Source organism: Malurus melanocephalus, unplaced genomic scaffold (assembly GCF_030028575.1).
Source record: "Malurus melanocephalus ecotype Western Australia unplaced genomic scaffold, MMel_1.1 scaffold_36, whole genome shotgun sequence".
Taxonomy (NCBI): domain Eukaryota; kingdom Metazoa; phylum Chordata; class Aves; order Passeriformes; family Maluridae; genus Malurus; species Malurus melanocephalus.
The window spans coordinates 2,982,778-3,008,841 of NW_026623268.1; the positions used below are offsets into that span (position 1 = coordinate 2,982,778).

Below are 26,064 nucleotides of genomic sequence, written 5' to 3' on the forward strand. Positions count from 1 at the left end.
GTTATGGATTTATACTGATTTACACTGTAAATTTGCAACAGTTAGCATTTTCCCTGAACTGCAGAAAGGCAAGAATAGCTGCAACCCTGAGACAGAAGGGATTTTGGTTTCATTTATGATCCAATGGRATTTTTTAATCTGACAAATATACCTTTCAATTTCCTACCTTTTTAATCAAGGTCTCTTGCAAGTATAGATTTTTTATCTTCTCCCTCTTTAAAATTTCCAGTTCCATTTCTGTTGGCTCTACTTTCTCTATCTCAAAAGCCCTCTGCTCCTCCGTGTCCACAGCTGATGCATCTCCAGCCTGTGACACAGGCTCAGCCTCTTCCACTGGAGGAATTTGAAAAAACACATGTCTAAATGCACGAGATGAGGGACACCCTTCCAGTGGCTCCTTGAGCTTTTCCTGGGCCTCCTGCTCCTCTTTGAATTTCAGGAGGACATCACTGTTGTACTCAATTATCTTTTCAGGAACCTCATCCGGTTGTAACTGAGGGATCAGGGGAATAGGGAGATGTTCTGATAAATCCAAGCTTGCCTGTATGGATTTCAATTCCTTCACCAAACCYTTGATTTCATCAATAATAGAAACCTTGAGATCCCGCAAAGACACAATATCTTTGTTCATGTTTGTTTTCATCGTATGGATCTGCAAAGAAATAACAATTTTAGTAGGATTCCTCAACACAGTTAGCAGTCTTCCCTGACACAAGAAATCTAACATTAGGATTATTAATCATTCTGTGATAAGGGGACACTGTATTAGTTGGCTCTATTTACATTAAGTAATAATTGAATGGGATCTATCATTAATACACTTGGCAGAGATTTCTCTGATCTTTATAAAAGAAAATAACACACCATCCTCCTGAAGCAACTGGAATTCCTCATCTGCCTAACCCAGAATTTATGACAAGAACGATTCCCTTTGTTTGTCCTAATGAGTTAAGTTAATCACTGGATATCTGGTAGCATCAGCACTACAGTGAAGTGCTGAAGCCCAAGCTGGAGGCTAAAATTATCCAACAAATCCCCTGAGATTGTAGCATTGCTTCTGTAATGCTTAAACGTTGCTGTCAAAGTTATCCAGTGTCACTCTTTTGCACTCCAGCCAAATACAATGAAAAAAACATTCCTATGAGAAGGATGGAGGGTTAAGCAGTCACAAGGAAAGCAATAAAGACAGCACAACATTTGAACTTAACATGTCTTCGTGGTTAAAAAATGTGTTGTTGCTGCAGGAGTGCTACCACAGCAAAGTGGCTCCAAAAGACCTGGTTTCTCAGGAAGATTCCAATGCTTWGTACCCAGAAGCAGTGATTACCAAAGTGCTAATATGGAGAGGCCACCCTAGAACACTTGTCTTTGCTGTTATCACTTGTCATCACTGTTTTTGTAAAGGTATTTCATGGCAGGGGTTATTTAGCTCAGTGTTTTACTAGATTATAAGACTTGCTTGTAATTCAAAAAGACATGTTCCTGCTGAAGTACTAGTAAATGTACTCATTCACAAAGAGCCCCCTGGATTGATTCAGGTTTGGATTTGGTAAAGCACAAGACATTTCACAAGAGAAGGGCTCATTTGTAACTAAAGCTTATTCAAAACAGCAGTCTGTCCTTCAAGGTCTATTCTCACACTCACTTTGAATTCCTTTCAAATAATTTCTTCAGTGATTAATACATTGTCCTCATTTCCCCCCCAAAATGGGGCAATGTACACAGTTTTACATACCAACTCTTCCAGGGATGCAAGCTGCATCATCTTCTTTTCAGTGTTCACACGCTCATGTTCAGTGAGCTCGTAGTTAGTGAGAGACTTCAGCTTGAAACATCCTATAGTGTCCCGTGCTTCTTTGATCTCCTCAGCATCTTTGGAATTCTCAGGGTTATCCTTAGGCTTGATCTTGTATCTGGTAGGTACAAAATAAAGCTGAACTTCAAGACAAAAAGCATACAAATGAACAGAGTCATTTCATACCCTCMGATTTATGCAGCAAAGTTTGGTGGGTGAAAGAGGGATCAAGAATGATATATCTCTTCCAGAAATGATTGGCTACTTTGGAAAGACTATCCTTGAACATTTCAATGAAAATCTCAGATATKTTTTCCCCTAAGAACTGCTAAAACATAGCTCTGCCATGGGACAGTTTAAACCTCCACTTGGACTGAATTGTGGATTAAGTGAGTACACGCTGCTCTCAATTTCAGGGAGCCACAYATCAATAATCTACCAGCCTGTAGCACAGAATATCTGTTGCTACTCTACCTTGTTAAACACTCAATGACATTAAAAGCCTTGTATTCTGACTCTACATTGGTCCCATTCCCTGTCATTCATCTCCTAAGGAAGAACTTCCATAATTCCAAGAGCATAGAATGGTTTGGGTTGGAAGAGACCTTAAAGATCATCTTGTTCCAACTTCCCTGCCACGAACAGGGGCACCTTCCACTAGACCAGTCACTCAAAACCCCATCTAGCCCTGACTTGAAGAACAGGTCATTCAAAGATAGGATTTAGGTTGCATATTAGGAAAAGGTTTTTCACTCTGAGGGTGACTGGGCACCAGAACATGGCGGTTGGGCTCCCAGGGAAGTGGTCACAGCACCAGCCTGAGAATGTTGTCCAGACACTTGAACTCTTTCTCACGCACATGGTGTGACTCTTGAAGCTGCCCTGTGCAGGGACAGGAGTTGGACTTCAACAATCCTTGTGGGTCCCTTCCAACTCAGAATATTCCATGATTCTGTAAAAGATGTCCTGTCCCTATTCCTTGCCTCTCAAGATAAAGGGCAGCATGGAGCATGAAGTCATATCACACACACTCATGATGTTTATCACATTTATCATCAATAATGGCTGAAGTCCTAACACTGCTGATGTAACCCCACTCTTACAGTGTCTGCTCCATGGGTTCACTAAGAGTTGACTGTAATGGCCTAGGTGTCCCTCAGTCATGATCATTTTAGACACATTTTACTCTCTTTCTGAAAATGCAGCTTGCTAGCTGAATTCAAATTTGATAGTATTTTAGAAGAGCCATAGAAACTAAATTAAGTATTTTAATACTCTCTTGAGACTCAGAGATATATGAAAATTCATCTGTTTTAATTACAACCCTTAGGAGTATAAAAGTCTAAGCAGAGACAATATAGTGCCATATGACAGCTGAATAGCATTTCTCAACCTCAGACAAGAAGCAGAACTAAAAGGGAACAGAGTCCATTTCAAGACTCACAATTCATGCCACTCTGCCCTCCTCTTCATGATCTTGGCTTTCAGTGCATCATATTTCTCAACAATTCTTCTGATTTTCTCACGTTTGCTTTCTATGTAACGCGTGGTTGGCTTTTGAACCTTCGGTGTCTCTGGCTTTTCAGCCTCCTTCTCAAAAGCTAAACTTCCTGAAACAAAAAACATCCATGTGATGATGTAAATATCATGCAGCACAGTGCAGTCCAGCTGCTGCAAACTCCCTCAGACAGATCCTGTAGACCTGATGTAAATCAGGATAGTTCCATTGGATAAATCAGGATAGTTCCATCCACAGTGGATGTTCTGAAAGTATTCAGGTTCTCTGACTTGACTTTTAGTCACATTCTACCCATGAGGCTGACAGACAATTGCTGACACTACCCTAAATATGTAAAACTCTGAGTGTTACTTTGTAAATAGGTACTTAAAATCACACCACAGCTCTATTTCTTTACCTGCACTTACAAATGTATTTCTTTAGCTTGGACTCAGGAGAACAAACTGAGATGAAAGACAGAAATCACATTACTGGAAGATTTAAATGGTTATCATTACCTCTATGCACAGGGCTTGTCTCTCTGAGCATCTCTTCTGCATATTCTGTCTGTTTAAGACCTGCCCATTTGTCCTTAAGTTCTGCCCACTTGCTGTCCCCGTGTTTCTTATCTCTGGCATATTTCTCAGACACTGTTAGAAGGCTGTAGGTGGAAATCTGATGAYTGCTTTGAATAGCATGGACAGTGAGAGTATATTCCAGCAAGTCCCGGAACCTGGAATGCCAAATTAGCCAAAACTGATGTCAGTGGGCACAACACACCATTTTGCCTTGACCAAAAGGGCATGAAGAGTGTAGTTTACTTGTAACACGTGCAATCTTTACATGTAAATCCACAAGTCAGTAAGTAATTGCATAGCATGATAATACCTGACACTATCTGTTGACTTTTATCCAATCTAGGAATGGACATGCTCAAGAAAAAAGCACATTAAGACCTTTCCCAATACTGAAACTTACACCAGGTTCTTCATGAGAATAACTTCCATCTTTCATTAAGGACTGATAAAAACATGCTCATTTTTCCCCGTCACACACTCTGTGTCCCTAAGGGTTTTTTTTATTGTGTGTTTGTTTTATTAATTCATCTTTTGCTCTATACTTMGATCTGTGGAAACCAACTCAAAATGCACCTCATCCTTAAACTTGTGTTCTTGAGAAAGTTTGTTCATAACTTCAAATCGTATAGAAAACCTTGTGTTAGCAGTGGCACTAAAATATGTGACAGACATGCAACATGTTTTAAAAATAAGCATTAATTTCACAGGTTTTTTTCAACATTTCAATAAGAGTTCTTGGTTCTTACTGTACTTACTGGAAAAAAACAAGGCAAAGAATCTCAACCAGGTTTCTTMATACAGAAGTGAATCAGAATGAAGTAATTTCCTTCACTGAGTATCTGAATTTTTACCAAAGATTCAATAGAAGTAATTACACATAAATATTAGTATATACTTGTGTATGTTCCAAGTGAAGTAAGAACAGAATTGTAAGAAAACAGATGAARTACTGATTATAGGAGATAGAAACAAAATCTCAATCTTTTTCCTTGTGGGAGATACAAATTCATAAACAATAAGCCCCATGCAAAGTCAGAGAGAGAAGTGGAAGTGGTACTTGCTGTGTTTGTAGTTTCTGCAGTCCAATGAACTGTTTCTCATTCTCCCAAGCCAGCTCCTTTTGCACTGACTGGATTCTCTGTAGTTTCTGCCTATCCAGCTCCTCAAAGATCCTACGGTCCATTTCAAACTCCTGCAGGAAGATGGAAAACACATCATAACATTATTTTGGCTACTAGATCTTGATAATAAATATTTTTACCTAGGTSCCATAGTTCCATGCACATCAACACTACCCTTTATTTCAGAAGCTATCTCCACAGAGAACCCCATTTTCCTCCTGTTCTTAACTGGCACAAATCATCAGCTGTGATTCAGAAGTCCCAGCAATTTACATATTTCTAAAACCACCTTAATCCAAAGCACTGAACTTCTTTGGCCCCAACATAATATGTCACAACATTTTAGAACAAGGTGCCTCTAAAGGTAAATGACCCTCATAAAAGCCAGGTGTACCTGTCTGTGCAACTGCATGTGCTTGGGCAACTCCYGATTCTTTTGAAGGAGAAAAACATAGTCTTGTCTCAGTGCACTTAACTCCTCTCTTTTCTTATTTTTCTTTTCTTCAGCATCCTTCATTTTCAATTCAAACTCCTTTTTCTGCTTGAATTGCTCAATACTGAAAATGCATAAAAAGGAAATGGTGTTATCTCAATGCAAGAGGAAAGATTAGTTTATACGACCTTTTAGATTTCGTTGATAGTCTTAAATTCACAGTGAATTCAATGGTTCTTAAGGTAATTTAGAAAGGAATCATCTTCTTGTATACTTGTACATTCCCAGCATCAAGGGGCTTTGACCTTTTGTTGTCTCTCTAGTCTGAAGTYAAGTCTCATAGTACAATATTTGAATCACTGCCACAGAAAAGTAGATTAAATTGAGGGAAAGGCTGAAAAAACTGTGTGCTTAACAAAGAAATTACCCAAATTCATGGTGATCAACTTCTCCCTCCTCTTTGTAGGCAAAAGAAATACATGGTCTGAGGAGAGAGCTACCAACACTTGAAAATCTCTTTCACCATTATCTAAGCATCTCTTACGTGTAGGCATCAGGATCCTTAATGTCTTCAATTGCCTTCTCCTTTTCAAGACCAGTCTGGAATAAAAATATTGTCTTGTCTTTAAACAAGCAGTAACAGTTTCAACAGATAATAAAGCTTTATAAACATTAAGACACAGCTCCCATCACCTTTCACCAAACCAAAAGAATTCTTCATTTTCAATATTACTATCTGGCCTTAAATATCAGATTTAAATTTTGAAGCAGAAAAAGCAATGAACCTGGTTTATACGTAAAAGAACTAATGAAACATTATGCTTAGGGACAGCAAATCCCATAACCTCCTCATTGGCATAAATCATTACATCATTGCTTGTCCTAACTTCACTCCATCCCATAACACCTTTGGTTCTCTAACCCCCAGACCCAATTCTCTTGTCTCCCCTCACTGCCACTTTGACAAGAGCCAACGTGTCCTGGGTTATTTCCAAGTTACATGTGTAATTAATCAGGTTGGCTTCTGCTGACTGCATAATRAATTCACAATCATTAGCTGTGAAGAATGACAGATGGATGGACATTGCAGTAGCACAAGCTTCATTTCCCAAGGCAATCATGCTCTAAAAAAAAGAGGGGGGACTATCACCCAACAATTTAGTTGTATTTAATTGATCTGTAATTTAACTCAATTAGTTTCAGATGATTCGTATTTGATTCTCTAAGAATCCCATTAAGTTTAATGAAKATAGAATTTTTAAAATCTTCCACATGACTCAAAACTAGAAAAGATACTTAATGAAGATTTACTTTGAAAAGGGAAAAACTCTGTTAGGATGGTCATTAAGCAATGTTGTCAGGCCAAATAATAGAACTGACCATAAAGGTCTTTATATAGAGCTGCTTACATATTCAAAAGTATAAATCTGTATACATGCTTTGTAATTCTATATTAAATAAATAAATATAAAATAAATAAATAAAATAAATATTCTATATTCTTGTAATACTGGGGCTAGCAAGGCTCTGATATCAAAAGTTCTAACCATTCACTTAAAGAAAATAATTCTAACTCTATTCTCAGTGCTATATATTCTTGTCATATTGGTAAAGAATTCCAGCTAATTATGAATAATTTAGCTGAATGACAAAAATCATAATTTTCTGTGTTGTCAAGCATCCTTCAAAATTGGTAACTGGTAGTTACCAAGCACTACTAAAATATATTTAAAAGTTTCATTCTAGGAATATGCAWGACTACACCTTTTAGTGGGAAAATACTGGTAGAATATTACATATGAACAACACATACTATGTTTATTTGGAGAAAACCACAAAACACTGAGAAGGAGCAGTGAGTCACAGAACCCATTTATTAGGGAATGTTTTGCAAGAGCTATTCTCCTAAATTTTTTGGGAAACTTCAGTTTTTGCTATGAAAGATTTTCAAGAAAAGTAACTGAACCATGTTTGCCCATCTGGATACTTTCATATCAAACACACCTAACTCAGTGAAAGAGTACAAACTTACCCTAGGAGGAGGGATTGTGACTTGGAGCTCTTTGGGAAGCTGTTCCTCTGACTGGATGTCAAATGTAAAAATGTTTCCATCTCCACCRCAGGTAATCAGACACCCATCATTGTGGCTACAACAGATCCCCTGGATCTGCCCATAATCATTGTCATGTACATTCAGGTACCAGTACTCCTTCAGGGCATTCACTGAGAGATCTTTATCATTGAGAGGATAAGCACGAAGTGAGCCATCCTGCATCCCACAGAACATCAGGGGCATCCTGGTACTGTTAAATAAACAACAAGAAACAGTAATAACGCAGCTTGTAACAAGGAAGCTCAAAATATGAAGAGTTAATCTAGCTTAATAGAAGTCACTTTCCCAAGTTTGGAAGCTGAGAGCAAAGTATTTGGACCATTTAAAGTATGTGTGATTCTACTACAAAATGTTTTTTCAGCTAACTGGCTTCTCAGGAACATTCCAGTTCTTACTAGTGTCTTAGAACTAGTCTCAGTCCTGAGTTGGGCAGTGTAGCAAACACCAAGTTAAAAGTTAGAAAAGTMATTTTTTCTTCCTGCTCCCCATTTAGTACAGATGGTGGTGAAKACAAACAGCAGTAGATTAAGACCTGCCTCCTTTTGGTGAAGAACATGCCTAGTCTTACAGGGGAACTTGACACTGGGAGTCTGAAAAGAATCCACCCTTTTCATTCACACAGTTCACAGGATGTTCTGAAAAGTCCATATTCTTAGCACAAGACAAATGGACTGACCTCTCCATGCTCTAATTCTCTTTGTTAACTATAATAAACTGCTGTTCTGGTGATCACTATATGCAGAGACTTCTAAGGGTTCTCCTGGAGTTCTACAATCTAGGATGGTTGAGTCCTGATCAATACTTAGCTAGTAATCAGACTTTTTCATCTTTGAAGATCTTTTTAAATTATTGTGTCAGACACATGGCCCAACTATGTCCATTAGGAATTTTAAGTGAAACTCAGTGCCAGGAAAACCAGAGAGAGTTCCTGCAGACTAGAGTTAAGCCATAATTAAAAAAGGACAAAGGAGTGYACACTCCTCCATTCCAAGCCCAAATTCATCAAATGTTATCCCAGAGCTATCTGTTACATTACAATGTTACCAGAAGCAGATTCGGTGAATGGGATTGTAATCCGTGTCCTGCATAGGAATCACTTCAAAGGGTTCATCTTTCCTCTTCTCAGGGTCTTTTGCATCACCATTTGAGAATTCACAATGATAGAGAAACCCCGAGTCATACCCACCCTGAAGAAGAGAAGGACCAWAAAGAAATGGTGACTAAAGAAAACTGAAGAAGCTGGCCAGATAAATGCAAATTTCAGAACAATTCTTCCTTTCTTAAGGATCTATGAGAGGTTAGAAATGTTTATTCCAAACACCTAGAGATCCTATTTATCCCCAGACAGAAGTCTGCCACGATCACTGGCATTAGAAGTCATTCCACCAATATGATAAAAATGCTACCTTCTGCTTGCAAGGGAGCAGCTCAGTTTTTGTGCCAATTCAGGCACCACCAAGTGGGGTACATTGGAAATCTACCAAACAATCTGAATTGGAGTGACACTACTGGTTTRCTTCACAAAAACTACTGAAACTGTCAAGGACRAAAGGAATTCARTGTCTTAGGGATTGCAGGTTTCAAAGGGAAAGGTTGTCACATCATGCAATCTCATCAAYATGAAGAAAAAACTRATTTACCAAGGAAAGCCAAAATTTTCCTGGTGCTGAATAAAAGCCACAGAGGATGGGACTGGGCTTCTCTGGTACGAAGATAGGTGGTAATGGCTCTTCTTCAGGTTCTTCTTCTTCAGTTTCTTCCACGTCAAGTCCCARCTCCTTTTGCTGCTTTATCCATTCAAGCCTTGCTTTCTCCTTCTCCTGCTTTYTTTTCTCTCTCAGTGCAATCTCCTCTTTCAGCTGTTACAACAAGCAGAGAAACAACCAAGACATGAAACCAGGGCACTCCACACATCACTGACAGAAGAAGACTCAGGAATTAAACCCAAGGTACTTCTGTCATTACACATACAGTATATATACAGAAATCTCTTTCCTGTTGAATAAGTAGAGATCAACTATGCTTTATGGGACTTTCCAGTAGAATGACCCTATTTTCCTCCACTGAAGTATTCACTCCTGGTCTTTTGCAACAAAAATAATTTTGCATGAGAAGCAGACTTCAACATTTCCTCAGAGAGATTAYTCCAAATCTTCACCACTATGCATTATTTCTGCAGAAGTCCTGCCCCCTGCATCCTCCAGAGCAAGGAAAGCACTGGAAAGCTGAACTCAGACAAGTACTAAGGTATCACTGGTATAGAGCAAAAGAGAGAAGCTATAATGCATTTTACTTCTTCTGAACAATGAAGGAAAGATTTATCAAACCCTTAAAACTCCCTCCCACTCAAGCCTACTGTACCATAAACAAGTATCAAACATTCTCTAAAATATTTCGGAAGATATTAGATAACCAAGTCAGCAAAGTGTTAAATATTATCAGCTAATTTTTGTCTGATTTACCTTTAAAAATCTCCTATTCTAGGGACTCTACAGACTATAAAAACCATTTTAGTGCTTCACCACCCTTACTGTGAGAAATCTTTCCTTGAATTTAAACGTCCTTGCAACTTAATTATTAATCTGTTTCCAGAGGAAAAAGAGAGCAATTAATATTCTTCCTCTCTGTAGAGATATTTTTTATATTTAGAGATTTAGAGTGTTTCTCAACATTATCCTTCTCATTTGACTAAAAAAAMCAAAACCGACCAACAAACAGAGAAAAAAGAAAACCAACAAAACTCTACACACATTCTTTTAATCTTTCCTTTCATATGCATGCTTTGTGATCCTTCTTATGGATGTTGCTGTGAAAAAAACACCTAGAGATCTTTCTCYTGGATGCTGACTTCCTCCAAGTTATAACATGAAATGAAGCTTTGGCTGACATTCAGTAACACAGGAGCAGTCAACAGAGAAGGCAGAGAATTCACAGATTAACAGAACCAGAGAGGCTGTTGGATTGTGGTGGATGGAATACAGAACTGAGAGTCTGCTCACTGAAGGTTTCCTCCTGAGCCTAAAATCAGCTTGCTTTTAGTTTCAAAAATTATCTGTTATTCTGAATTGGCATAACTCTTTTCCTTTGTTCTCACATGTTCTTTTTAAATACTCGTTGTCATTCAGAAATGAAACATGTACCTTTAAACTTAAAACATTTTACAAAAATCAGAAATACTGCTAAAAAAAGAGATGTTTCATGTTTGCCTCAAGGTGACTACATGGGGGTTTTATAACCATTGAAAGGAATTTCCTATAAGGCCAACAAGAAGCATTTTTTATGTTAAAATTACTAAGATTATAATATTTTGAGAACTAATGCACTATACTACCTTTCCYGTTCTCTAATGATGTCTTCTAATTATAATCAAAATTCACAGCATGCTTTCAGTGTGATGTAGGTTCTATTGGAATAAACCAAAACCAACTTGTAATTTCAAGCCACAAATGGCTTCTGCACGGCATTCCCTTTCAAGTAGCTAGGCAAAAATCCTATGATGCAATATAGGGACTAGAAACCCTTTAGTGAGTTTTGTCACCTGGCATAATGAAGAAGGTGAAATTCTGCCAGAGGAGAGTTTTTTACCTTTATTTGGGATTTAATACTATAAAAACGGAAGTACTGCATTGGGAGGTCTTTTATCTCATAGGAGGGCACCTCCTGCTTCCTGGGGGGAGGGGCAGGAACCTGGACAGCAAAGCCATTCTCACAAAGGATGAGCAGCATGGTCTTCTTCTGTATAAAAACACAAAAAATACAAATAGAGGTGTCTTGGGTTGATTTTATGATAACACTCTATTCCTATATTCCGTCTGCTTGTATGCCCAAAAGGCACCTGTGCCTTTAAACCTGACCTGGAAGAAGGGGAAGGGACGGTTGGGAAGGCAGSRTGGGCAGTTAAAAGCWGGGGCAGCTGTGCAGCCGTTTGCTTTTGGAGCTCAGCTCTGTGCAGGAGTTCTGCTCGTTGTGTGCAGGGGGGTTATGTTGTTGCTGCTTAGCTCAGGTTTGTTAGCTTGGGCAAACAGCTCTCCCTGGACTGCCACCCCTTCTACGACTCCTGTGATTTTCTTTCTGGAGTGGATCGGCAGGGCTTTGGTCCGAAAAACTGAGAAGCAAGTGCTGATCAGCCAGCGGCTGGCGGGGACAAGCTGTGCTGCTCTGTCTCGTCCCAGACTCCAGAAGAAGCCAAGCCGGCGACAGAAAAGCACCGAGGCCTCTGTTTCATCCACAGTGAGAAAAGAACTGCCACCAGGTTGCCACTGTTGCCCAAGTGGCCACGTGGACTTTTTCTTCTGTTTTTTTTTTGTTTGTTTGTTTGTTTGTTTGTTTTTTTTTCCTGGAGACAAGAGCTGCGCCATCTTTTCTCCGCACCACATGCCAAGTGGCTGTGGGGAGAGGGGGTGGCGTGCGTTTCTGAGTTTTAAATATCCAACAGTTACTCAGTTTCTTTAATCTGTGTCCTGTGGGCACCTTGTTTTGTTAATAAACTATTTTTTTCTTTACATTCGCCCAAATTCCTGTTTCATATTGATGAGAAAAAATTATCAAAGTTTTCATTTCAGAGGAAACATTTATCCTGTAATGTTTCTCTCTGAAAATATTGTCTCAAACCAAGACAATAGGGCAGATGTATAAATGGAATTGAGACAAATGGGAGGATAAGTTAGTCAGCAGATGCACAGGCACAAAGCCAAACTTCAGCCACACTTACCTGTGCTTTTATTTCAATGAACACTTTTAAATGGACATCAGAAACCAGTGAGCTTCTTTTATGCTGGTCAAAGCTAAGGAATTGAAGAAATCTTTGCTGTGTCCAAACCAGCTATAATTTTGACACTRCTTAGCTTGAAAGCAGCATGATGATATTTTGGGAATTTGGTTAAATTTAAAGATGGATTTGACCCAAGAGTTAGGAACTGAGGTTTTGGGTTGATAATTTCATATTTTTCCATACTAATAAATCTTTTATATCATCAAGACTTGGCTCAGAGTCTTGCCAAATRCTACTTACCTTTCAGTTGGTTTGTKTTTYGCTGGACTTTGACAAGTCCTTTAAAACACAAAGTTAGGAAGAACTGGTAAGATCAGGGTAACAATCATTCAGTGTTTGAGATTTCAAAAGACAAGTCTCTACTTAGTTTCAGTTTTCATAAGCTATCTGGAGAAGAGAGGCTTATTTTATCTGACCCTTCACTAAAAATGTACAGAGAGGGCATATTAGAGTTGCTATGGAAACCCTACATAGGGTTCTTGTTTCTAGAGGATCTCAATTTAAAAATGCATCCACTAAATGTAAYGTATTTAATCACTAAAGTGCTTTTTTAAAACAAGAAAGAAAGAAGCAGTGTGACACTCAGATGCTGGCACTATGTTTAGCAAGTATTCTCAGTCTGCAATGGAGGCCAGATACTGGTAGACAAAATTACTCTGGCAGAATGTAATATCCAAGCCATGATGGATCCTCTTTTAGTAAGGAGGAGTATCTTGTCTTCAAGAAGAGGACTCAAAATGTGTCTTGTCACATCAAGGTCTGTTGTTTCTGCAGTAAGACTGAATTCACACCACCAAGAGTTCTTTTGCCAGCAGGGTTTTTATAAGTTCTAATTAACAAATGAAAATACCAACACTTTGCTACTATGCACCTTAAAATGTATCTTGTCAGTATCTAAATATAATGAATAGTYTGTCCTCTAAATCAGCATGCTGGTCCAAACAAAATTTCAGATGTTTCACTAACCCTAGAACATTTTTAAATATTAGCAAGAAACTATTTCAGTATGTCCCGACACATTTCAAACACAGAATGTGAATTCCAAGAATCATCCAAATTCTTTCTTAATCTGGTCAAAAAGCTTTGCAAAAGCTGGTTTTAATATGGGCAAGAGCCACTGGCAATAACACCCAAATAACTTTTTTGTCAAAGAGACTAAGACAGTCAAGGGCTCAAAAAGCATACCAAAATCTTGTGGTTTGCATTATCCAAAACCCAAAATATGCCCAAAGTGACTGACCCAGCGATACAGCCACACAGAACCTGTTGGAATCTGCCATGATGAAGCAGCATGAAGAACAAAGYAGCAAAACATTGTGCTGTCTATAGAGAACAGGATTAGAGTTGTGGATATTCACCTGTTTTGCAAGTTCTTTTCAAAATAATACATTAACACTGTAGGGAAGGAAARAAAACAAATATGCATTACTCACATGAGTAGATGGAGACCACTGTAATGTTTGTACAGGCCCAGGGACATAGATGAATCCAATGGGCTTGTATTCATCCTCAATAGCAAAAAAGAAAACTGTTTTGTCTTTACTCTGAGGAAAAACAAATAAAAATGATGACTGAATCAAAGCTGACTAAAAAATTCAAGGGACTCTAAGCACTTTATAACATAAGYACACACTTCCCTTTTGTTTTTGTGGTTAAACGGGGAATTTAGGACTGGATTTCCATGATGGTTAATGGAAGGAAATAGAAATCCAGCCTGTGTTGCTCCAAGAAATATGTTGCACCCATGGGTCTTAACTGACCTCATGGGCCTCCTCTGGCATCCCCAGCCACGTGCTTTCTGCCCACTGTCCCAGGAGCTCCTTTAAATCTCAGGCTCAGACCTGATTTTTCAGATAAGACAGCACAAGCTGATTTCYCCAGATAACAAGAAAATCCAGAACTGGTACACAGCATGATTCATGGTAGCTTAAATCCTACATTAAGTGAAATGCATGGCAATTCAGCTCAAGGGTAACTGCAAATGCACAGATCATGGCTAAGGACTAGCTTTTAAAAAAATATACCCCATTAACTGAAAATCATCTCAAAGACTTCCAGGTCTAATGACAAACTGACTGACTGACCCTGTGATAAGGCCAAGCAGTGCTGGGTAGCTGGATTGCTGCCAATGTGGTGTATCAACAGACTTTATTTTACTAATTCCAAGATCCTACGAAACTAATTCCAAAATGAATCAAATCCATCTTCAAAGGGGATTACAGAATTCATACCAAACACTCCAGTAACTCACAAAATGAATTGTGTGAATTGCATGGTTGCTTTCCTTCAGCAAAACAGATTGGGGTGCAAACAGATCCTTCGCCCAGCACTGCACAGAACTACAACAAGCAATCAACCACAGCAACAGAAGTAAAACTGTTGTCAGTAAGCAAACCTTACCTTGTGTCTTTAAATAAACTCTACATTTGTGGCTTAATAAAAATAACCAAGCTAAATGATACATACCCCTGTGGCAAACATATGTCCCTCTTGTTCATATGCCAAGGCTGTGACTGCCGCAGAATGGGGTTTGAAAACTTGTTTCAGATTTATCTCTGCATTCTCTTTGGCTGGTTCATCACGATCAGGAAGTARTTTGGGATCATAAACCTCAATTATGCGGACAACACCATCTTCAAACCCCACAGCAATTTGACCTCCTTCACGACTTACCTTTAAGTGAAATTAAGAAAAAAAATCACAGTGTACATCTGAGAGCTTAGAAGAATAATCCATATAGCACATACTCTGGTGTTTACCTGTAACTCATCTTACATGGWAGTGATGAYAAAGYACAAAGAATATTYCAYACACTGGAAATATTGTTTATTSTCTCWAATACRSTGCCATAAAGGACAAGAGAAGAKTGGAGGCCRTTTCTTGGGTTGGATTGTGCTTTGKTTTTTTTAGTGATAACATGCCATTGAGACTGAAAATGTTAATGAGAATGTAGTTGTAATGTCTGAGGGAAAGGTAATTCATACTGACATAAAGATATATCAGCAGCTTTTTAAGGAGAAGAGTTTGAACTCAAAAAAAGAGTTATACTACCCTGAATATAATATGGGGCACCRAATGTAAGTATGATTTTTGAAGAGGTCAGGGTACAGGCTTGCATCTCCATGGAAAGTACAGGAGTCAAYAGGGACAGCTACTGGAGATGGAAAGGAGGAGGTGTCTTTACCAGTAAGTCGTCTAGGGAAGTCAATTGCTAATAACTGAGACAAGCTTGAACTGTGATAAAGGTCAGCAGAAACAGGCCTGTATGTTAGCTGAAAATAGCCAGACTTGTGGATTTAGATGATATTGGCCATACACAATAGTGTCTTGAAGTCAATTACAAGCTGACTTGTCACTGTTCACTGATTTAGCAGGTATATTGMTAGCTTACCTATGAGATTATGGTGTATAGATGCCTCAAAGTATGTTGGACTAAGTTTTCTTAGATTAATAGCACAGATTTTCAAATACACTTGCACACTCTAAACTTTGTCTAAGTATATAATGGGATTTTAAAAGGGATTTTAATGGGATTTTAAAACTGAGTCAGTTTTGTGATGCTGTACAATTTATTGTGGCAGACAGCTTACCTCATGGATGTATAGGTCATCAATAGACAGCATCTCTGAAAGTCTGCATGATCAGAATTATATTTTCATAAAATATTTATTTTTGTAAAATAAAAGGACTCTCCCAGTGGAACCCTCACCTTGAACAGTCAAGTAATTATTTTTCTCCTAAATTTGCTTATAATTTGCTTATAATTAACCCACCAGGCTTGCCATRTTTTCTCAAGAACATAACGAGACACTATTTTAATTAAAATTAGCAAATATGTCTAAAAGTGATAGACTCCACACTCCACAAATGATCAGTTCTGGCAACAGTTTTTTATGATTTATCTCCAAATGTTTGTGATTTGTCTGGGCTGTCATTTCAAAATGTGTTAACTAGCTCATGTTAATTGACAATTGCTCTGTGTGGGTTAAATAGAAGCTGTTAGTCTATAAAYTCAAGACTACTTCCCATACTGCACACTGAGATCTGATTTTAGAATCTTAGGAAGGCACAAAGTAGGATACCTGATAAYCCACAGTAAAGTTAAACTGTACCCATACTGTACACAAACATACTACCCCACAAACTTTTATACAGATAATGTTACATTGAATTCCACCATGGCCTAACAAGTGACCTCTAATGTCATGTTTGGTGAGCAACTCTCTGGATKCTGGCAAGCTCATAGATCCTTGATAAATTTTTGCTGTCATGCTAGGAAAAACTCACAACAGCTGGTGCCCATGTCAGCGCTGTTCCTCCCTGTTTAAATTTGATTACACTCAGTTGGCTGTTGTTGTAGAAGTCATAGATACGCACTGACCCTGTGGGGAAATGAGACAGTAAGAACGTATTTTTTGCAGTATCACTTACACGTAAGGGTTTATGGAGAAATATCTATTTATTTGAATTGAAATCTGGATAATATGTATGCTTTCTCTTTTGAGTAACAAAATGCCTGCCTGGAAAGAACTGATGATTAGAGTATCATGGTTAGCATGGTTCTCATGAAAAAAACACACAATTTCTTCACTCTTTAACTTACACAGAACCAAGAGCTGGYGAGRCTGAGGGTTGTAATAAGAAGTCCCMTGCTGACAATCCACATGAAATTTTCAGGTAAGCACAGTATTGAGGCATACTGTAAGGAAAATCTGTACTCACAACACAGGAAAAGATGATATGCTACTACTTGGGACTGTCTATGGAGGAAGTCATTTTAAGGGGGAGAAATATAGGAGATTGTCCACGAAAGATCCACTTTTACCAGAGATAAAATTAACAGATTCGTAAGCAGACATATTGGGTTGCATGAAATTCCATTCCAGCTGGCATGTATCTGAAATGTTGTTTGTTCAACTGGTAGGAGTTTGTCTTCAGGCTAGAAGAGTATRTGCATTGTATAACACAGACAAATTACAAGAATTGAGTTAAAAGACCGTGTGGCATTTTCTGAGAAGTGTAAATGACATTGCTAATGCTCTGGCCAGTAGTTCTGCTTTCAAAGCACAATAAAGCTAAGAGTGAGAGGCCTAAACAGCAATATTTATACAAGTTAAATTAATATATCTGTAATTACATGTTATTTGTTGTTGAGAGCATAATASATACTGATTTTCTAAGAAAGGCACAAACATTAGTATTTGCAATGGCTTACACAATGCTAGAGGTGTATGTAATTCCTTACAAAACAAAATCCCAACACTTATTAATTCTCAGCCCTGAATACAAGTGCTGTTACTCAAACCAGATGTTCTCATCTTTTCAGCCATTCCTTCAGAATAAATGATTTACATAGTTTCTCTGCAAAACTCCTGTTGCTAAAATCCCAGGTTTTTAAGATGAAGCAGTCTTAATGCACWGTTTCAAAACATTAACCATTTGTCTTTACTTTTAAAGAACTGATCCCATTAACAGCAATTGTGTGTAAAGTGACTTTGCAAGAGCAAATGTACAAAYACAAAACACAGTAGTTCTAAACCAAACATCCTTACTCTTCAAAACCAATAAATGCAGTGGTATGAAAGGAAAGCAAAAGTGCACTTACGGTCGAGAGCTGTGGTGGCCATCAGGAATGTAAAGGGAGAGACASCAATGGCCTCAATCCTCCCAGAGTGGAACGTACACACACGTTCTGGGTCCAGGGACTGAGGTGCAAAATAGAAGAGAAATTTTGCTGTGTTCTGTAGCTGTGGTCTCAAGCTTGGGCTTATGCTGCCTGGAAAATCATTTCATTATCCAAGGAATTCTAAGTTTTGCTGTAACTTTTTTTACAATAGTTTTTTATAGTGTACTTTTTTATTTACCATAAAATTCTAGGAACATACTTTACTTTTCACAATAAAATTTTATTCCACCCAAGGGATTACTTGGGTAATCCCATTTACTTTAATATGTTCCAGAGCAAAACTTAAATGCCCCCYTTTTTACCTCTGTCATCTATTTCTMCACCAAAAACATCTCCAGCACCAATACTAGTTACCAGTAGGATAAAACATGTCAAGAGTTTTTCATCTTCTCCTTGTATTTTTCTTTTTTTCCCTGTCATTTAGAAACTACAGGAAGGATTGGTTCAAACACCTATCTATGGAGGATATATCAACACACCTTGAACTCACTTCCTGCATCCATGCAACTTTCAATACCAGTTTATAATAAAACACCTTTAAAGTAACTTGAATTTGACAGCTAAAATTTCAGGAATCAAAAATCAAATTCCTTTTTATCATCCGGTACAATCATTATAATCAATTACATTTGAAAATTTTTATGCAATAAAATATCTGTTTCAATGCTATARTTTTCTGCTGTGCAACTTCATGAAACACAAATTTCATGGCAGATTCAACCAGTATAGTTACTGGTTGAATTGTTATTGCAAAGGAACTGAAGAAACCAGAAGAAAGAAAAAACAACCTCACCATATTTGTAAAAGTCAAATCCAGTTTCCATATTGTTCCACTTGTATCCTGAAGAAGAAAAAACAAAAATTGAACATTTTCACACTCGATTTGGAAATAAAACTGCATCTGGTGACTTCTTAAAAACCCCTTAATGATTATCATTGCGAAACAGAAATTACTAGATGCAATGACATTGGTCTTATTAATCCCATCCATGAGTTCAGSGTAATAGAACTTTGACAATACTTATTGGGAATCTCCTTATGCCAGAGTCTCACACATTACTGTACACTAAAAACACAGCATAGCATAACAGAGCATAATTCAGTTGGAAGGGACCTGCAAGGATCATCTAATYCAACTCCCTGATCATTTCAGCGCTGACTAAAAGTTAAGGCATACTATTAAAGGCCTCTATTAAATGCCTTTTAAACATTGACAGGCTTAGAACTTAAACTACATCTCTAGGAAGCCTGTCTCAGTGTTTGAAATAATAATAATAATAATAATAATAATAATAACAATAATAATAATAATAATAATAATAATAATATCTGTAAATAGATAGCTAGATAGACAGATAGATAGATAAGAAGCTTTTCTATACATCCAGAGGAAGACTAAATTTTATGCCAAAAAGAAACACACTGATTTGTAATGGACTCCTGCTGTTACTTATCATCACTTCCCTCATCCTGTGTTTGTCCACAGGGGTATATGTACTTAAATGTGTCTTACCTGAGCATACCAAAAGACCTGTTCATGGTCAACAATTTTTGTCATGAAATTCAGGCTGACATTCTTGCCAATCCAAAGTTCACTCATAGGCTCCACTTCCAGTAACCCTGTTTCATCCACAGGATCAGCAGTRTCTATWATCTCRAAGTTCCACACCTTYGTGGCATTGGAAGCATTWAAAAAGAAAAAAAAARGRRAAAAAAAARMWTTTTTTMATAAGGCCAGGTTGGTTTMAYACAMAATTAATATGGAAATTCAAAATTAYAAGAAAGCAAAATCACTGCTTTGAATGTAACCTAGAACAGTGAAAGGAGCTTAAATTCAGCCCAGGCAGAACAAAAGTATGGGAAGTCTAACCCTTCCATGTTCTGCTCTGAGGGATAAGAACAAGATATCAGTTARCACATTTATAATGAAGTGAATTTTCCTAATGGGGTAATACCAACCTATCAAAAACAATAACAACAACACTGTTTGAAACCACTGACTATAGGTCAGTTTTCCATTGATTATCTGGGTCATTTCACACATCAGCAGAGGACACGTCATGTCCTCCCTAAAAGTGCAGGGAAATAAGATTGCAAAATTCTTCATCATTGACAGGTGAGATCAGAAACTGGTGCTATGSATAAGGAAAACATTTTGACCTTAATTTATAGAATTATATGTTACCTTCAGGATGTTTTTTTCTTTTAATTATCCCCCTCCTTCAGGATATGTATCTCTGAGATGTTAATTTCTGTGTCATTTTAACATTAATAATCTGAGCTTTCAAACACTCAGAAAAATAATTTCAAATATTCCTGTAGATTTTTAATCATCTTTGAAATAACACCATGTGTTAATAGGCCTGAAAATTATAAAGGTGAACAAAAACTAAACATGAATAAAATGCTAGAATACAGTCAAGAACAAAAGTATTAGAAAACCACTGAAGATTATCTTGATTTACTAAAGTAAAAGCTGATTCATTTATTACTATTAAACAAGGAATACTGTGTACCATGCTATCCAATTCAAACATACACACTGTGGAGATGTGCACTTATTTTCTTTGTTSTAAAAATTAATTTTCAGAAAGAAACTGCACTCCAAAATTTCCTCAAAAAACCTGGTAAAGGAAATATGTAACATTTACCTGCTGACCATACATCTGCACACCTAAAGGCAGAGCAAAAGAAAAACTCACCCGAATGWAACCATCTTTTCCAACAGAGTAAAKTTCTCCTTCATCAAGAACTATCTGGTTGATAGGGCCCTCGTGACAGGGCTTCTGTCCAGCTTGACAGAGCTCTACTTTAATGAGGCCACCTTCCCAAAGCAGAAAATTGCCCCATTCAGTTCCTGAGAGAACCTTCAATGCAAATGAAGATAAGTATATAAGCACCTGCTTGTAATTGTGCAGAAATATGAGCAAGAACCCAGTTAATATTTGTAGCTTCTGTCCATGAAAGCATTAAATCAATAGCAAAGAACAGACATGTGCAAGAGAAAATGTAAAGGGTGAGGAGGTTCAACTTTTTTGCAATGTGACATAATTTGCATGCACTGAAATGGTTGAAGATTAGGACCAACAGTCTCTTTGTATTTCTGTACACTCATATTTTCACTACTCCGTTAGAAGACACTCTGCTCTAAGCCAACATAGGTCTTTTCCCTGTAAATTACAACACTAACTGTATTTTCCAATTATTCCTAAGTAAGGCAGGTTTTGGGGAAATTGATGCCAATATTCTGTTATCAGAACAGTGCATCATGGGCCTGAATCAAACCACTTTGAAAACAGCAACTCTTCAACTCACAAAGCAGACTTTATCAAAGCCTAAACGGGCACATAGTATTTTTTTCTTTTTTGTCACTTTTTGTTACTAACCTTCCCATCGGGCAGCTCCACAAAACCTATAATGTCAGACACTGCTGTTTTTCCAAACCTGCCCAAAGCACCTTGTAACTTGAGACCAGTTAATGTGAGAGCCATCTTCCAGAACCTGAGTATAGAAAAAAATATCCCTGTGTGATACAAAGTTTGCCAGACACTGTTCAGTCCCTCTTAGASGTTGCAATATTCTTACCAGGCATGCCTAAAAGGCAAGGGTTACTCAAGTAATTACTCTTTCTCACAGGGGAACTTGGTTTTATTTCCTTTTGAAAATGAGACAAAGCTTTGTAACTATGCAAATATTTCCCTACACTACTCCTGTGAAAAAACTAGCAAAATAATTTGGAATAGGTAGAATGGAGATAAAAAACTACTTTTCAAAATTAAGAAGTGTAAAACCCACAGCTACATCTTTCTAGCTAAAACCCATACATGTGTTAGGGTTACCTATCTTATTCTTGCTGTCTCAACTGTATGTAAATCTCAGCTTTGTAAATCTAAGGGACTGTGGKCTTCACTGAATRTCCTCCAAGTCCTCTTGTGGAATTSAACTGTASTATAAAATCTMACTGAGACAAARGCTTTATCYCAAATATYAATAGTTATTTCTATTTGATCATTAGTATAAAATATAACTTTCAATTGCTGCATTGCAGAAAAATTAATATTTACTCAATTAGGGATGGTTCACTGTGTGTGTARGAGACATTACAATTAAGATAAATGTAGGAAATTGTAATTTGAGTCTACATTTGGGTGAAAAGTCACATTTATTAAGYAACAAAAGCTGTGTCAGAGTTTATTTGTAGTATTTTAGCTCAAAAGAAAGTTTTTAAAAGTTTTTTTTTTGACAGATTTCCATAAATAATGCATTCWAAACCACATTTGTTTTGTGTCTAAATAAGTAATTTGCTATTTCATACCTACATTGCAACCAAACTATAAAGCAAATCTCATATTTTGATTTGATTCCCCTATTAAAATTCAAAGTAACTTAGGATGCATTATAATTTTAAAGGTATCATTTTTATTACAATAGAATCCCAGTCATATTATAAGTCTCTGCTGTTTTAACATCTGAGTACTGGATAAACACAGAACACAAAACAAAAGTTTGAAGTCGTTGAGTATTTGGTTCTTTTTACAAAAGGATCCGTGAACTTAGCAGGGAAAGGAATGTATGGAAGTGTATCTTGTAGGCTTTTGGTGGGATCAGAGGGTTTCTGATCCATGACTTAGCAGCCAGCTCTAAAGGCTGTCCAAAGAGCACATGAGCTCAAGAAATCAAAGGTAGAAAGCCCATAAGGCTCAAAAGACATATCCTATGTTACCAGCTAGAAGATAGATATATATATATATACATAAATAAATATTTTTCATATGTGCTTATTGAAATTACAAGAATGGAACCAGTGATACTGACATTAAACATCAAGCATCATCCTTTTTGGATAGAAAAGGTACTAAAAGATTTGTTTGACTGGGAGGAGGAMTTGAAATTCCTCATTTTTATAATTGTAATGACCAGGTAAAATAGTATTCCTCATTGGTCCATGTTTACTAATGATACATTCTTTTAGTCATGCCCTATATATCATAACTTCAGAGGTGTTACGCATTAATTGTAATCAGCAAACCTACTTGATGTGTCCTGAACCAGATGAAGTTAGATGCTCTTCATTCTCAGCAGAAAACATGACCCTGTAAACATCCTGTGCAAAAGCTTTTGACCTCAACAGAATCTCTTCTTGTTTCCAGTTCCAAATAGTCAGCATGTAGTCAGGGGTGCTCCCAACACTGGCCAGCAAAGAGCCATCATGGTTGAAATCRCCAAAAACATAGGCTGTCTCTGTTCCACCTAAGGAAATGTAGAAGCCTTAATACACATGCAGAGGAAAGAGATAGAAACAATACCAAAATCTACTCAGAAAGAGCTCACTGAATTTTTTGGTTTTCCATAGGTAATGGCTCTAGGTTGGCTAYCTCTTTCAAAAAGAAGTTTCTTCCCAATATTTTCTATTTTTGCTGTAAAGGACCAAAAGATTCAATTTCCTTCTAAACTAAAAATGATCCACTACTCCATCTGCTGGGATCTTTAAACACTAGTCCATCTGTATAAAATGAAAATAGAACTTTTTACACTACCTTTCATTATTCTGTAGGGCCTCAGTGAAGGATATGAGTAGATGACAAGGTTTGGCTTCCCTCCYTTTTCTCCTACTGCAAAGTACTCCCTAGTAGGGTGTGCCTTGAAAAAGCAAAAGTCCTGTTACATGCTGTAATTACACCTTTGTATTTATCCTGCTMGTTATTAAGTTATTGTATTTGCTCACTCATTAGTCAAAACATACTAGATTGCCATAAACAGTAAATTGCATTTTTCTGGGTATTTATTTTGAACAACTGCCAACCCAGTGCTCAATATCAGAATGAAGACACTATGCACACAAAATTGTATATCACACATGTACTGTGGAACCATGACAAACTGTGAAACAATTTGCTTTGTGACACATCCTTCTACTATTCCTATCTCACTCAATCCACTAGCTAATCTTTCCATAGCAGCATTTCTGTCAGCAGTTACCCACTTCAGCAGACAGCTGCAGAAAAGCCATTCTGAATGACAATATTCTGAAGGTGTAAAAATTTATGCTGATTCCCCAGAACAGGCTGCTTACAATGAAGCAGAACAGTCTGAGGCTGTTAGCTTGAAAGCCTGCAACAAAACCGAGAGAAGGCAGAGTTTTGACAAGGTAAGGTGCTTCAAATTCAGAGACAGGTCTTGAGACTTCAAGGTCTTGGTAAGTTTAGCAGAGTGAAATCAGATACTTTTTCTCTTCATTTGTGTAGGAYTTTGATTTTCTAAATTTTAATTGCAAGTAAGCAATTAAACTGATATTAGTATCAGTTGTGACTAGGACAGAAGAAGTGTTAAAAAAAATAAGAATTGCTATGAGCCAAAAGATTTAAATTAGAATGTAATAGTGCTAAAAATTAATCCCAGCTGGAACTTGTCAGTCCTTTTAGGTACCTGAGCCTGGGACTGAAGTGTGCAGMTATTTTTCCTCTGCCAATTATACTGATGTGATGAGAAGCCCACACTGCATGGTCCACACATTCCTTTAATCAGTACCGTACTTTTTATGTCTGTGCAGCTGTAGAAATCTCCCATACCCGGCAACAACAACCAAGCAAGTATTTTTTTCTTAGGAAATGACTAAAGTTCTTAAACATAAAACAASAGCCATACTGTAATAAACCCAATTCCATTGCCACAGCTGCTCCGGATGTATCTCTGATGGTTATTTTTCAGGTTCTGGAACACCACCTGGTTGCCTGCTATATACACCACAGTGTGGTTATCCATCATCATCAGGTTTACAGGTCTGGTACAGTCATATCCAAAAGAATGTCTGGGAACAATCCAATAAGGAAAAGATTAGACACTGGCTTTGTAGAAAGTTTCCTAAGAGGACAGAAATGCTTAAACTGAAACTGAAATGGGAGTAYTGAAACTAGTGACTAAGCCTGAGGGCAGGAGATAGTTTTCTTCAGTATACAGTGAAARTAAAATATCAAGAATCTATAAGTGAGAGGAGGGCACAGGTAAAGGCCTTCTTAAGTTCATATTCCATCCTTTCATGTCCACTATAGGTACACCTCTTTCTTCTACTGGATCATCTGGAGCTGCAAGGAATTAATATTATATCTGTGTTCTCTTTTCAGAGGAAATGTAAAAGATGTGCATCAGATTACCAGGAAATATTCTGCAGACAACAGATCAAGCCAACCAAGTTTTCAAGCTCACTTCTTAAYTGTTTAGAGGCAGATGTAGGAAAGGGAAAATCCTTCAAAAGCAACTGAATTGTGTCTGCAGAGAAAACCACCAGCATATATGAAAGTCACATATCACATCCTACTTGAATATACCATACCACGACTTTATTGTAGCTCTTAACTGATGGTTATCACTTCCTTCATTCTACCAGTTTAGATCTCCTRAGTACCAGACTACAAATCTACCTGGCTCCTTTCCCACTTCTCTCTTATGAGGGACACAGAAGCTCTTCTGCCCTGCTCTTGGCTTCTTGGGGAACACCGGTGTGGCTGCAGAGAAAGGAGAGCATTGCAGGGCGCATTCTTATGCTGGTCACATTAGCTTGTCCATTATCCAGTTCTACAGGAGTACATAAGCACTATGCCCAGTAAGAAATGTTTATTTCTTAGACACAAGAACACAAGACACAATTTAAGATTAAACTCACTCAGACCCATAAATGGTTAGAATTTTTACCTGTGTCTCAACCAAAGGTACCCCACTAATGTCACACAGGCTACTCCAAATTTGACAAATACAATTTTAAGAACGTATATTTAATACCATTAGCTTTGAATTTGCTCAGCAGAAAGGATACTTAAAATTAAGAAGTTCAAGGGATATCTCAGTGGTGTCTGTGGCATATGGTCCTGAATACACATCTGCATACTCATAGAAGAAGGTTTCCGGGATTGTCTTTTTTACCTCCTCAGGTGTTTTTTCTTCTTCTGAGGGTACTTGACCATCATCTTGTTCTTCTGAGGGTACTTGATTATCATCTTGTTCTTCTGCACTGCCTTCTGCATGTCAGAAGGGGGAACATAACAGAAATTTATATTCTTGCTGATATTTGCACC

At 37.5% G+C, this 26,064-nt stretch overlaps 1 protein-coding gene across 1 annotated transcript in view; it reads right to left on the reverse strand.

Moving 5' to 3' along the window:
• Positions 1–26,064, reverse strand: part of CFAP44 (cilia and flagella associated protein 44) — a 36,339-nt gene that overhangs the window by 8,677 nt on the left and 1,598 nt on the right. Inside the window, exons 2-24 of the mRNA XM_057364207.1 lie at positions 25,806–26,007; positions 24,641–24,803; positions 23,533–23,635; positions 23,029–23,245; positions 21,382–21,496; positions 20,698–20,862; positions 19,509–19,664; positions 18,789–18,836; positions 17,915–18,014; positions 16,597–16,691; positions 14,776–14,982; positions 13,743–13,853; positions 11,124–11,273; positions 9,179–9,397; positions 8,583–8,725; positions 7,458–7,728; positions 5,970–6,025; positions 5,387–5,549; positions 4,933–5,063; positions 3,812–4,026; positions 3,240–3,405; positions 1,736–1,913; positions 167–652 (exon numbers count right to left, since the gene is read on the reverse strand). Of these exons, the coding sequence (XP_057220190.1) occupies positions 167–652; positions 1,736–1,913; positions 3,240–3,405; positions 3,812–4,026; positions 4,933–5,063; positions 5,387–5,549; positions 5,970–6,025; positions 7,458–7,728; positions 8,583–8,725; positions 9,179–9,397; positions 11,124–11,273; positions 13,743–13,853; positions 14,776–14,982; positions 16,597–16,691; positions 17,915–18,014; positions 18,789–18,836; positions 19,509–19,664; positions 20,698–20,862; positions 21,382–21,496; positions 23,029–23,245; positions 23,533–23,635; positions 24,641–24,803; positions 25,806–26,007 (3,860 nt within the window). The remainder of the gene's footprint in view (positions 1–166; positions 653–1,735; positions 1,914–3,239; positions 3,406–3,811; positions 4,027–4,932; positions 5,064–5,386; positions 5,550–5,969; positions 6,026–7,457; positions 7,729–8,582; positions 8,726–9,178; positions 9,398–11,123; positions 11,274–13,742; positions 13,854–14,775; positions 14,983–16,596; positions 16,692–17,914; positions 18,015–18,788; positions 18,837–19,508; positions 19,665–20,697; positions 20,863–21,381; positions 21,497–23,028; positions 23,246–23,532; positions 23,636–24,640; positions 24,804–25,805; positions 26,008–26,064) is intronic.